At 43.6% G+C, this 14720-nt stretch overlaps 1 protein-coding gene across 1 annotated transcript; it reads right to left on the bottom strand.

The window, feature by feature from the left end:
• Positions 1-2121: 2121 nt before the first annotated feature.
• Positions 2122-4356, bottom strand: LOC123143037 (uncharacterized). The gene is made up of 3 exons (XM_044561799.1): positions 3929-4356; positions 3801-3843; positions 2122-2613 (listed from the first exon to the last, which is right to left on the bottom strand). The coding sequence occupies exons 1-3, from the start codon at positions 4190-4192 to the stop codon at positions 2465-2467; spliced, it is 456 nt and encodes a 151-aa protein (XP_044417734.1). The 5' UTR covers positions 4193-4356; the 3' UTR covers positions 2122-2464.
• Between the last annotated feature and the right edge of the window lie 10364 nt (positions 4357-14720).

Genomic DNA, 14720 nt, shown 5'->3' with positions numbered 1-14720 from the left:
GCCATCACCATAAACCGTCAAAGACAGAAACGGTGGAAGGACGACGAGCACACATTGCCATCAACTCAGAGGCGCCGCCGTGAAGGTCATCACCAGTGTGGGAATAGAGTTGAGGCAGATTTATTCGTCCGTACGCCACTCCCACCACCACGAGCAGACAAACCCTAACCTTAGCGCCCTCGCTGGCCAAGATCAGGGATGGGAATTGGTCGACGCCTGTCTCCCGAGAGAAGAGGCAGGGTGAAAACTGTTCAAGGCTCCCTCAAGGAGATAGTTGTTCCTATTTTTCCAATAAGACATGGATTGTAATACCGCATCATAATAAAATTTACATCAAGGTCCCTGGATCGCAAAACGATCCATATCACCGTCAGGGTTAGCCGTCGACATGCCTCCGTCGGCACTCCCGTACCGAAGCCGGCCTAACCTTATCGATGACAAGAGGGAAGTCCCCGTCTTCAAAAGGAAGACCTTCAAATTTTGTCCGGAGTCGAATGGTGTATAGTTTGACCATGTTTGCGAGAAACCATCGACAACTACAATACTAAAGAGATATAATATGAAAACATATTTTGTTGTGTATTTGATTATGTTAATTTGGAATCGTACTTCCTGATAGTTTTTGTTACAAACTTGGTTAAGCTTTGCACTGTTTGACTTTAGACAAAATTTAATAGGCCTTATTTTTGGGACAGAGGGAGTGACAGTTGGATACGGTCAATTCCCGACACCCCCAAATGATGTCGGTGCAATACACCTCTCCCTCTCCGATGTGTGGTGTTCAGAAATAATGAACTTACAAAATTACAAGAACTATAAGTACATCAAAATAGGAACTCTGGGGAAAAGAACATATTTGCCCCTACCTCCTTCGTGGCGTAAAATAAGATAGTGTGGCAGCTGATTCAACCCTAGGCCATGGCGGCAACAAAACGCTGGACAAAATCTAGGTTTGAGGGGTGGCCTGATCCTAGGTCTCAATGGCAGCCATGACAATGAGATCCAGCCGCATGGTTACTTAAGTGTTGTTTTATTATCACTAACTAATTAGTTTAACATAAGAAAAATGTGTAGGTACCAGTTCATGCATGCCTACTACCTCCGTCTTTGAAAGAGTGTACTTCCAACTTTGTTGAAAAGTCAAACTTTTTTATGTTTGACCGTATTTATACAATAATAAACCAACATTTATGTCATCAAATTAGTACCATTAGATTCATGATAAAATATATTTTCGTTATATACCTATTTAGTTTCATAAGCATTGATATATTTTTGCACAGTCAAACTTTGAGATAGTTTGACCCTCCAACAAAGTTGGAAGTATACTCTTTCAAGAACGGAGGGAGTAAAAGCCATATAGCCTGCAGCTTATTAGTTCCAGATAGAATCAATACTTGTAGTGCTTTTTATAACATTCCAAAGATATTACTCCATTGAAAAATATGTGCTGCAAACTACGAGTTATATGAAATATTTTGAAATTGCATAGTTGCACTGTGTGGGTATTGGTAGATGTTTTGCCGGAAAAAAAAGGTATTGGTAGATGTTGTATCTTAGGATGTACTCCCTCCATTCCTAAATATTTGTCTTTTTGGAGATTTCAAATGGACTACCACATACGGATGTATATAGACATATTTTAGAGTGTAGATTCACTCATTTTGCTCCGTATGTAATTACTTGTTGGAATCTCTAGAAAGACAAATATTTAGAAACGGAGGGAGTAATTAGACAGTTTTCTATCCATGTAGAATAGGAATAGCTTGTCTGTTGAACTTTGATGTGGCACTTTCATCTAACAACACTGCACTGAAATGATTCTTTTTCATCTTATTACTAGCACTTTTATGTTTTTCCGTAAAAGATTGGTTTCGTTCTTCTGACCACTCTTCTCATTGCTTGGTTTTGTAGGAAGGGATGTTATTTTTGTTTCGGATGAGTTTGGGAGCTCCAAAGTGGCTAACAATGCACAGTTGCATTCGCTTGGGCTACTGAGCTAAATTTGTGGATCACTTCAGGTAATCGTCACTCTAAAGTGCATGAAGAAACAGATGCAGTATGTTAACTGCTACCCTGTCCCAGAGTCTTAACAGAGCAAGAATCCTTGTTCATAAAAAATACAGAGCAAGAATAAACTTTTATTACATGATCCACCCAACCAAACTAATGTCGAGGCGACGCACTTGTTCCTTCTGATGGAAACGAGGCATTGCAAAAACGTAAAAATGCAAAACAAATGTTTTTGACGGCTACATCATCTTTAGCTTCGACGACAAAGCATGGCCGACGTGGCAATCCGGGGTCACATGAAAACCCTTTCAACTATGCCTAAAACCCTGGAAAGCATGAGAACCTATGAAAGAGTGGAGATGGCAGATCAACCAATCGTCTCAACAGTTCAACGCTACGCTTCTACAGGAACAAGTTTTGCCACCTTCTAAATGCTCTAGCCTGTAACGAATTAAGCAGTGGCAGTGGCAGTGGCAGTGGCAGCGGCTGGCGTCTCAGCTGCGGGGATATCCTGCACCGTCTTCTGCGATGCCTTTATGTACTTCCAACCACGCTTGTTCACTCCGCTGAGTTTTATCGGAGCGTCAGCAACTTGCACACCTGCAAGAGAAACATAGATCAGCTAAAGTGAGGAATCCCTCACCTGGTGAAAATAATCCTGACATCGGTTACTTATTCAACTATGCTAAGTGTCTGTGTGTGTGGCAGCCTGGCAGGTTTCTACATGGTTTGGGAACATGGGTATGCCTTCTGACCCAGTAAGCCTAACGCCGTGGCAGGTTTCTACATGTGCAAACAGCAACATGGAAACATGATCAAAGGGCAGTTAATAACACCTTCTATCTATCTGATCTTGACATATATGAAAAGGAAAAGAGAATAGCTTGGGGTAACTGGGGCAGCAAACAACTGAATATTTGGCACGGCACTGAACATGAGACGGAGCAAACTTTTTTTCTTCCTTTTGGAGGCCATATCAACTGCCTGTCTAATTCAAAGAAGAAGTCGGTGTAGAATCTTCCATGTTAATGAAAGAGAGGCACATACGACATGAAGTTCCATATTAATCAGAATTTATATAACATCTAGGCTAGTGGAGGAATCATATCATCCCTGTAACATTAACACGGTAGTAGTTAGTTACTCGTCAGGAATGATTTGTTTGCGATGTTGAAAATTGTCGATTGTAAGTCATGGATCCATTAAGACCTGATTAAACTGGCATTCATGCTAGCTTTTGTGTCGTCGAGTATCTTCATACAATTGCTACTTGGTAAGGCATTACGATGCCCCAGGAAATGTACCATACACTACAGTCTACAGTATGCACAGCTAGGAATTGTCAGTCACATTGCATATCCACATCAAGTATTTGAGCAAGGAAATATATTGTTACCTTACCTAAAGCCCTAAACTCACTCCACTGCATAAATATCAAACTAACTAATCAAGACAACAACTACAAACCACTGTAACAATGTCATCCGGAATCAGAATGATCAAGCATAACCAAATTAAATCGACGAAGACAAGCTGCAAACAACCAGAATCAGATACTAGTGCACACAACTGCACATATTGACGCGCAGCATAAGTAGTTTTCCATCCAGGGGCCAAACTACCATTCCACCCTGCGACCTTGTCGAATCTCTTAACACTCGACCAAACTACCAATTAACGGGCATCATTCATTCAAGAACAGCACAGCGACATCGATCTTCAACTTCCGCATTGCCTTACAAATCAATCAGGGGGGCAACATTAAGCAGGGGAGAGCAGAGACTCACCGGCCTTGTGCCGAATCCCCCACGCCTTCCCGTGGCGGCCATCCTACACAGATCAACGAACCACAACAAAGTTATGGAGATGGATACAAGAGATTAATTTCGTGTGGATGAGCGAGAAGGATGCTGACCTTGTAGAGGTTGATCTTGGTGATCTGGTAGGAGACGTCGCGCCAGGTGGTCTTGGCGACCTTGTAGCCGACGCCCCAGTCCGGCAGGAACTGCACCACGTCGAACAGGTTCTTCTTCTTGCTCCTCTTCGCCTTGGCAGCCGCGGCCTCTCCCTCCGCCGCCGCGGCCGGCGCCGCGGCGCTGGTGCTCAGCGCCCTCGGGGCCGCCGGCGGCGCGAGCCCGAGGGACCGCCGGAGAAGCGCGCCCGCCGCCCTCTGCGCCATGGCTGCCGGTGTCGCGAGGTGGAGGAGGCGAGCCCGGCGGGTGGAGTGTGGACGGGAGAGGGGCGGCGGCGGCCGGCGGGGCTAGCTAGGGTTCCGCGCGGAGCTTGCCGGAGGAGAATGCCGTCGAGTGGGCTGGCTGGCTTCGGTTGATCTGGGCCGCGCGCTACACTCTGGTTTGCAAAGAACGCTAGTGCTGTTCTAAAAAAAAAGGAACAGTCCCAATTTTGAAACAACTTTGGCTTTGAATAATTTTCACTAAATCCTTCCATAAATAGTACTCCCTCCGATCCAAAATAAGTGTCGTGGTTTTAGTTCAAATTTGATTTTATGCTAAATCATTTGAGTATACTAATTTTTTGCATAAACCATTGAGTTCTAATTCAATTTGAGTTTATTTAACAGTAATAGTCATCTGGGTTCAAATACAATTTGAATTTATTTTAATACATATTATATTACTTTACACAGAGAGTAAATTTTAAGAGTAACGGTCATTTATTTTTTTCTAATGAACATTTTTTTTCTTCTGAAATGACACGAATACAATTGAGTTCAAATTCAATTTGAGTTTTAAGAGTAATAGTCATTTGAGTTCAGATACAATTTGACTTTATTTTAATACGTCTTATATTACTTTACGGAGGGAGTAAATTTTAAGAGTAACAGTCATTTGAGTATTTCTAATGAATTTTTTTCCGCAATGACACAAATACATTTGAGATTAAAAAAAACAACAGTTGACTACACAAAGTACCATCGGGAATAGTAATCAATAAATTAAAGGCCGGGCTACACGTCGGCCGGCGGATCTTTTTTAAGAGCCGTCCGATCTGACGCAATTTCCTAGCCAAGCGTCGTCGTCACTTTTGCAATAGAAGTCCTGTTGGGAGAATCCTTTTGCAGCACAAGTCTCATTGCAGAAACATTTGAAACAAAGGTTATGTTGCAGATTTTTTTTTGCAGTAAAGCTCTTGTTGCAAAGCTTTTTGCAACAGATGTCTTGTTGTAGAAAATCACCGTGTTGCATTGCTTGCAGTCATGGCCTTGAGCAGGAGCTCGGTCTAGTTGGGGAAGTGAGGAGGGGTGTTGCGTATGCGATGATGATCGTGGTGGAGGCGATGCAACATGGGGCTAGAGCGGGATAACTAGGTGAATCCGCTCCGGCTTGCGTGCTCGAGTGGCCATGGCCACTGGTTGCGAGCGGACACAGGGACATGGGGAGAGGCGACTTTGTCTGCATGCTTTCCGGTGACCTATTCGGCGTGTTGTCGGCGTCGAGCAGCGGTGGTGACAGTCGGAGCAGCGCATGGAGGTGTCAGCTTGTCCGGGAGCTCGGGAGAGCACGGGATGCGACTGCTCACCAGGGAATCCAGATTCAGATCCCGCAGCACATCACTTGTTGTAGTGAGGGAGATTGCAACAATGGCTCACTTGCAAAATCTAGTCTAGGTAAAAAAGTTGCGCGTGAGCCATTTGATTAAAATCTAATCCGACGGGCACGGAGCCGGTGGACATACGCGTCGTTCTCAGTGATTTGAATCATTTCCGATAAATTAATCTAGTTTTGCTCGATTGTCTTACCAAGTGAAAGTTCTTTTACTTTTTCAACAAAGGGAATATGTTAATATCGCGCAAATACCAATTACACTCAGTCACTGTATCACCAAGATGTCCAAGGACATCAAGGATACACATAAGCAAACAAGAAAAAAGAAAGAATAGAAGGATACACACAACCAACAAGACCCCGCCACGGTGATCAATCACTAGCATCAACAACACTCTAACCACCGCCGAAGACAACACCCAGATTACAAAAGAGGTTCTCCAAAAGCAACACCTCCAAGAAGGAAACAATGCACAAGCGTTGTCGTTGCCCGATTGAAGATCTTAGGTTTTCACTCTGAAGAAAGTCTGAGTTCACCCAAAAAATGATGCCTTCAACAAGGTCATTGTCAGGTACAACCAATAAAGGCCAGACCTTGGGTTTTCATCATGGGAATCAAGACTCGGTACTCGAGGAGAACCACCAAAAATGTAGTCCTCTAGTGCTTCCATCCCGCTTGTTGAGGCCGCTATTGCAAGTCAGCAAACACCTGGCACACATTCTTCATCGCATTCAAAACACCCTTCCACCAAAGCTTCAAAACCTCCAATCGCAGCCGCCATGACTTTATCCACATCTATCAATGCCTGAGAATCTTGACTTAGACATGTCCCATTACACCAATAAGAAAGTGAAGCTTCACGCGCGCGCCCTCTCGAGGCCGTGTTGGCTGATAATATGAGCGCACACGACCGGAGCCTTTCCGATGGGGAAGACCGAAACTTGTCAACGACCAGATCCAAGAGGTCGACATCTGGCAGAAAGACGACTTGACGGAAGAAGAGCGCTAAGGCCAAACCACTAGTATTAGTTGTACTAGAGTATAGTGATGGCGTGCATCTAATCTCTTGTCGTTAAAATATGATTGCTGCTTGGGACAGTTCATGATACTATTTGTTTTGAAGCGCAAATTTGTGTTTTTGAAACTATGTTTTTTTAAACCATGTTTTTCCAAGTTTGGATTTTAGGACCTTCTCCAAGTTCATAATGTAAAAATACTAAAGGTTCGATTCAACCAACCCGCTCGGGCTAGTGCATGTGTGACCTGCCACGCTAAGGCCCAAGGTGAAAACCCCTCTTATGTCTTCATATGGTCCTCCATTCATTACATATGTGATGCTTCATTTGTTCGCAACATCAAACGTGTGCTTTGGCAACGAAACTATCAAAGTCACTTACAAAAAAATTGTCGCAATGTTTGACGATGATGTGTCACCCGATTAAGGTCACACATGTCGTCGGCCCAACAACCGTGGCCTGACGGATGACTCAGACCCACCTCCCAAACGGCTGTTGTGAGTTTTAAGGGAGAAGGCAGTAGGTGGCTAATTCAATCATCATTGGTCCAATGTGACATTGCGACTCAAGCGGCACCATGTAACACATGGTATAAATACTTTGAACATATAAGTGATGCGACTGAAGGGCAACGCCTACGGTGCAATGTGGGGCCCATGAGGCATGGTGGCACATCCCAGCACACAGGTCCCTTGTGGGGCCATAGCCCTTGTTTTGCGCGGTTCTTGCTCATATCCTAGCGCTCATTGATACTTGGAGGTTTTTAATCGAATCAAATAGGAACCAATGTTATTTTGGATCGTACTTAATGTGAATAAATGGATAAGGATGAACTCAAAGTTTCGGGTTACAGCCATTTTCTTTCTATATATAAGGAGAGTTCCTCTCCTCATACCTCCAAGTGACCTATATTCAGCCAACAACACTAGTAAAATCTAGCTTTGTGTGTCTAAAGCTTGACACTTGTAGTACTGAGTCCTTCAATTGTCCATTTGAGAATACCGAGGAGGGAGAGGCGGTGGGTGTAAGTTACATTGAGAATTTGAACCAACCATTTCGCCGATTGGAGAAGGTGATGTTCTGCTCATTGTCGTTCTCGATGTAACTTACACCTGACCGCGTCTCCCTCTTCAGCATTCGCAAAAGCTAGATGTGGTAAGCCAATGGGTACATTTATTGATTAGGATTGCATGATCAAGTGCATACTTTTTTGCCCATGATGTTCATTACATAATATCACTTAAGAACATGTGGCAGGGTCATGCTCGAGATTCTTTTAGAAAAATAATTGTACATGGAGCATTATGATCAGGATCGGTATTTCTCAAAGTGCTGATATGGAAGTCGGATCTGCAACATCTGGATTACGCAGAGAATATATATTTTTGTGGGGATTATTTTTGCGTTGGTTTCTTTCTCGTTATTCTTGTACGATTTATTGGGAGGGGGATCTCATTCCTCCGTTCTGGCATAGTAGGTAGGGTTATGGTTTGTCTGCCGTGATGTGTCGTTGGGGTGGTGGGGGCTGCGTCCGGGCAAATAAATCTGCCTCAACTCTATTTCCACACCGGCGGCGACCTTCATGGTGGCGCCTCGGAGTTTATGGCAATGTGTGCTTGTCGTCCTTCCACCGTTGTTATCTTGATGGTTATGGTGGTGGTGGCGTGGAATAAATTTTCTTCAGATTCGATTCTGGTGGGTCGTTGTGAGGCGGTTGTTGGTAGATCTGGTAGCAGGCTAACCAATCGAGACTAGTGCTATGATGATGCCGAATTTGAGGCGGATTTTATGCCCTGACCCCGCCATTGTGATAACACGTGCTTTGGTGTCGACATGGGGGCATGGAGCTTTTGTAGGAGCGTGGTGACTCTGGATTTGTAGGTTCTCGTCAGTGGTGGCGCTTTCATCGTCGTCCTTCAACAACCCGACGCAAGTAGCGACGCAGTTCCAATCTGACCTATCTTTGGCATGTTGGCCCTCCTGGACTGAGGATGACTTCTCATTGTCTTTAATCTGTGCGCACAACCAAGGGTTTCGCTGGCAGGGAGCGGCGGTGCGCCCTCATTCCGCGTTGGTGGTGTGGCTAGATTGGTTCCCCGTGGTGCTATTTGTAATTTCTTATTTTTCTAGGGTGGCATTGTACTAGTATTTATTTTCAATATAATTTGGGGTTCTCCTTGCAAAAAAAAACTAATAGCTAGCCTTACTTTTCCTGGGTTTTTCTTAAAATTCAAAAAGGTAGAAGATCTGATACTATAGCATGGTCAACAAATGAATGTTCTATATCATTTACATCTATCATGGATCGTCAGAAAATAAGCCATTGGAGAAACCTTAACCAATCTTAATGTATGTTTCTACTACTCAATGTTTGCATATGTGATGACCTATCTGTTAAGAATATCAAATGTGTACTCTGGAATGAAACGGCCAAATCACTTACAATAATATTGTAGTAATGCTTGACGAGGATATAGGATCACATAGGCCAAATGCCAGACAAAATGACTTGCGCCGGGTGGATGACCCGGACCCATCATCATATGGGTGTTGCGGCTGTTTCAAAGGAGAAGGCAGGCAACCGGTTGATTCAACCACCATCGGCCAGGCAAGACGTGGCGGCTCACGCGCCACCATGTAAACATGACATAAAAGTATTTTGAACATATAAGGGAAATGCCGAGGGCACCATGCGGGGCCCATGAGGCATATTGTCACACCCTATGGCATGGGGCTCGCCATAGGTCCCTTGTTCCGCGCGGCTTCATGCTCATATCTTATTGCTCACTGAATACTTGGAGGTTTTTAATCGATTCAAATAGGAGTCGATGTATTTTTAGATCTTACTTAGTGTGAATAAATGGATAAGGATGAACTTGATGTTTCTGGTTACAACCATTTTCCTTCTATATAAGGGGAGTTCATCTCCTCACCTCATACCTCCAGTAACCTATATCCAGCCAACAACACTAGTAAAATATAAATTTTTGGTGTGTCTCTAAAGCTTTCAACTTGTAGTAATTAGTCTTCAATTTTCTACACGAGAATCTAAAGTTTGAATTGAAAAAACTTTATATCGAATTGTCTCCCACACGAGAATCTATGTTCAATTTTTTTCACAAGGGTTTGGTGAGGCGAGAAAACAATTGTCTACCGCGTGAGAATCTAAGTTTGAATTATTTTCATGTGTTCAAAAGAGAAGAATTGTTTTCATGAATTTGCCTCTTGAAAAGAAGTAAAAGCCAAAAGCCAACCCTCGTCCTCTCCCTCCCGTCCCTATGACGACCCTAGGCCGGGCTAACGTGTGGCCCCGCATCCCGTACATAACAGAACAACGACCCCCGCCCATCTCCATCCATCTCCACCTCCCTCCCCCACATCCGAAATAGGCTTTCGCCCTGCTTTATAAATAAAGCAACGATCCATACAATCCAAATCTAAACATCACCAAAGAAATGACGGCTGGGGCCACAACACAATCACGCCCAAGAAAATATAAGAGAAATAAGAAAAAAGGCACCTAGTGACGAGTGCCAGCGGGTACTATGCCGATGATAAGCGACGTGCCGAAGCCAAGAGCGCATCCAACATGAGGCCGAAAATCTATCAAGTTCAAAAGAAGCACGCTCTCTCGCTAGGATGTGAGGCCCTTCATTAGTTGATCTTCTCACCTAGGGTACTTTAACACCATCAAAACCCAGCAGTTGTTTCTCTGTGTACTCAACGATTGGCCCTATCACCGACATGTTCTTTGTCTTCTTCGTTCAACATCACTACTAGCTCCTTATTATCTACTTCCACATGAACCTTTGTGGCACCAACTTGAGCCGCCATCAGCACTACAAGACGGTAGGCCAAGGCTTCGGCTACCTCTGGATTGGATACACTTGGAAAAGCATATGACGCCCGTCCCCTGAAAGATCCAGAATGATCCCTGAGAACCACACCTCCTCCTCCTCTGTCTGCATGCTTCGACAGTGCCCCATCCGCGCTCACTTTAAGCCATCATTGCTCCGGTGCTCCCCACCTCTCCATATGTCTTCATACGGTTCGACATGCATTTATATATGTGATGCTTTGTTTGTTCACAACATCAAACGTGTACTTTGCCAACAAAACTATCAAAAACACTTTAAAAAATTGTAGCAATGTTTGACAATGATGTGGCACTCGAGTAGGGTCACACATGTTAAATGTTGGCCCAATAACCATGACTTGGGTCTGGTGGATGAATCGAGCCCACCTCCCATATGGACGTGGCAGTCGTCTTAAGGGAGAAGGAAGGCAGGCGGCTAATTCAACCATTGTCGATCCAACACGACATGATAGCTCACGCGGCACCATGTAAACATGGAATAACTTTTTTGAACATATAAGTGATGCGACTCAAGGGCAACACCGAGGGTGCAATGTGGGGCCCATGAGGCATGGTGGAACATCCCATGACATGGGTCCCTTGTGGGTATGGCCCCTGTCATGCGCGACTCATGCTCATATCTTAGTGCTAGTTGATATTTGGAGGCTTTTAATCGAATCAAATAGGAACCAATGTAATTTTGGATCGCACTTAATGTGAATGAATGGATAAGGATGAACTCAACGTTTTGGGTTACAACCCTTTTCCATCTATAAAAGGGGAGTTCCTCTCCTCATACCTCCAAGTGACCTGTATTCAGCCAACAACACTAGTAAAATCTAGCTTTTGGTGTGTCAAGCTTGACACTTGTAGCAATAAGTCCATCAATTGTCCATTTGAGAATACCGAGGAGGGAGAGGTGGTGGGTGTAAGTTACATTGAGAATTTGAACCAACCATTAGACAGATTGGTGAAGGTGATGGTTTACTCATTGTCATTCTCGATGTATCTTACACCTGACCGCTTCTTCCTCTTCAGCATTCACAAAAGCTAGATGCGGTGAGCTGGTTGGTAAATTTATTGATTAGGATTGCATGATCAAGTGCATACTTTTTTTGCCCATGCTGAGCATTACATAAGATTGAACACATGTGGCAGGGGTCATGTTCGAGATTCTTTTGGATAAACAATTGTATGTAGAGCAGATTAGTACCGATATTTCTCTAAATGCTGATATGGAAGTTCGATCTGCAACATCTCGATTACGCATCGAATATACATTACTGTGGGGATTATTTTTCTGCCTTGGTTTGTTTCTCGTCATTCTTATAAGATTTATTATCTTTGTTCCTAAATCTAATAACCATCCTTACTTTTCCTGGATTTTTCTTAAAATACAAAAAGGTAAAAGATCCAATACTATATCATGGCCAACAAATGAATTGTCCTATATCATTTACATCTATCATGAATCGTCAGAAATAAGCCATTGGAGAAACCTTATTCAATCTTAATATATTTTCCTACTACTCAGTGCTTGCATCTGTGATGCCCTCGGGCCAGGCGGATGACTCAGGCCCACCCTCACATGATGGGTGTTGCGGTTGTCTCAAGCGAGAAGGCATGCAACCGGTTGATTCAACCACGCTCAAGCAGGCGCAACGTGTCAACTGATGCATCCACATGTAAACATGACATAAAAGTATTTTGAACATACAAGTGATGAGACTGAAGAGAAACGCCGAGGGCACCATGTGGGGCCATGAGGCATATTGGCACACCCCAGGGCGTGTGGCTCGTCTTGGGCATGGGTTGTGATTGTTGCTTGGAACGATTCATGATACTATTTCTTTTGAATGCGCATCTTCATGATTTTGAAACTATTATTTTTTATATGAAACCATGTTTTTCCAACTTTGAATTTTAGGACCTACTTCAAGTTTAGAATGTCAAAATACTAAAGGTTCGGTTCGACCAGCCCACTCGGTCTATCGCGTGTGTGGCCCAGCATGCTAAGGCCCAAGGTGCAAACCCCTCCTTATGTCTTTTTTATAGAATTAGTCAACCTTTATTAATCATCCCATACTTGGGATCTCATCTGAGATAATATGCAAAATACAATCTGGTTGCTCTTGAAGCCAAAATCTATCAAGTTCAAAAGAAGCACCCTCTCTCGCCAGGATGTGAGGCCCTTTATTAGTTGATCTTCTCACCCAGGATACTTTAACACCATCAAAAGCCAACAGTTGTTTCGTTGTGTACTCAACGTTTGGCCCTATCACCGACATGTTATTTGTCTTCTTCGTTCAACATCACTCGTAGCTCCTTGTTATCTACTTCCACATGAACCTTTGTGGCACCAACTTGAGCCGCCATCAGCACTGCAAGACGGTAGGCCAAGGCTTCGGCTACCTCTGGACCGGATACACTTGGAAAAGCATATGACATCCGTCCCCTGAAAGCTCCAGAATGATCCGTGAGAACCACACCTCCTCCTCCTCTGTCTGCATGCTTCGACAGTGCCCCATCCGCGTTCACTTTAAGCCATCCTTGCTCCGGTGCTCTCCACCTCTCCATATGTCTTCATACGGTTCGACATGCATTTATATATGTGATGCTTTGTTTGTTCACAACATCAAACATGTACTTTGCCAACGAAACTATCAAAAAACACTTAAAAAATTGTAGCAATGTTTGACAATGATGTGGCACTCGAGTAGGGTCACACATGTTAAATGTCGGCCCAATAACCACGACTTGGGTCTAGTGGATGAATCGAGCCCACCTCCCATATGGATGTGGCAGTCGTCTTAAGGGAGAAGGCAGGCAGGCGGCTAATTCAACCATCGTCAGTCCAACACGACCTGCGGCTCATGCGGCACCATGTAAACATGGAATAATTTTTTTGGACATATAAGTGATGCGACTCAAGGGCAACACCGAGGGTGCCATGTGGGGCCCATGAGGCATGGTGGCACATCCCATGCCATGGGTCCCTTGTGGGTATGGCCCCTGTCATGTGCGACTCATGCTCATATCTTAATGATAGTTGATATTTGGAGGCTTTTAATCGAATCAAATAGGAACCAACGTAATTTTGGATCGTACTTAATGTGAATGAATGGATAAGGATGAACTCAACGTTTCGGGTTACAACCCTTTTCCATCTATAAAAGGGGAGTTCCTCTCCTCATACCTCCAAGTGACCTGTATTCAGCCAACAACACTAGTAAAATCTAGCTTTTGGTGTGTCAAGCTTGACACTTGTAGCAATAAGTCCTTCAATTGTCCATTTGAGAATACCGAGGAGGGAGAGGTGGTGGGTGTATGTTACATTGAGAATTTGAACCAACCATTACACAGATTGGTGAAGGTGATGGTTTACTCATTGTCGTTCTCGATGTATCTTACACCTGACCGCTTCTCCCTCTTCAGCATTCACAAAAGCTAGATGTGGTGAGCTGGTTGGTAAATTTATTGATTAGGATTGCATGATCAAGTGCATACTTTTTTTGCCCATGCTGAGCATTACATAAGATTGAACACATCTGTCAGGGGTCATGTTCGAGATTATTTTGGATAAACAATTGTATGTAGAGCATTATGATTAGTACCGATATTTCTCTAAATGCTAATATGGAAGTTCGATCTGCAACATCTAGATTACGCATCGAATATATATTTCTGTGGGGATTTTTTTTCCTTGGTTTCTTTCTCGTTATTCTTATATGATTTATTATCTTTGTTCCTAAATCTAATAACCATCCTTACTTTTCCTGGATTTTTCTTAAAATACAAAAAGGTAAAAGATCCAATACTATATCATGGTCAACAAATGAATTGTTCTATATCATTTACATCTATCATGAATCGTGAGAAATAAGCCATTGGAGAAACCTTATTCAATCTTAATATATTTTCCTACTACTCAGTACTTGCATCTGTGATGCCCTCGGGCCGGGCGGATGACTCGGGCCCACCCTCAGATGACGGGTGTTGTGGTTGTCTCAAGGAAGAAGGCATGCAACCTGTTGATTCAACCACTCTTAAGCAGGCGCAACGTGTAAACTGATGCATCACCATGTAAACATGACATAAAAGTATTTTGAACATACAAGTGATGAGACTGAAGAGAAACGCCGAGGGCACCATGTGGGGCCATGAGGCATATTGGCACACCCCAGGGCATGGGGCTCGTCTTGGGCATGGGTTGTGATTTTTGCTTGGAACGATTCATGATACTATTTCTTTTGAATGCGCATCTTCGT

Source organism: Triticum aestivum, chromosome 6D (assembly GCF_018294505.1).
Source record: "Triticum aestivum cultivar Chinese Spring chromosome 6D, IWGSC CS RefSeq v2.1, whole genome shotgun sequence".
NCBI lineage: Eukaryota > Viridiplantae > Streptophyta > Magnoliopsida > Poales > Poaceae > Triticum > Triticum aestivum.
The sequence above is the reverse complement of the archived record's forward strand: the minus strand, read 5'-3'. Positions and strand labels throughout refer to the sequence as shown.

Coding starts and splice junctions, on each gene's coding strand:
- LOC123143037 (XM_044561799.1), bottom strand. CDS start 4,192: ATGGCGCAGAGGGCGGCGGGCGCGCTTCTCCGGCGGTCCCTCGGGCTC. Junction 3,844..3,928: donor CCAAGATCAACCTCTACAAG/GTCAGCATCCTT, acceptor TGATCTGTGTAG/GATGGCCGCCACGGGAAGGC. Junction 2,614..3,800: donor GGGGATTCGGCACAAGGCCG/GTGAGTCTCTGC, acceptor TTTCTCTTGCAG/GTGTGCAAGTTGCTGACGCT.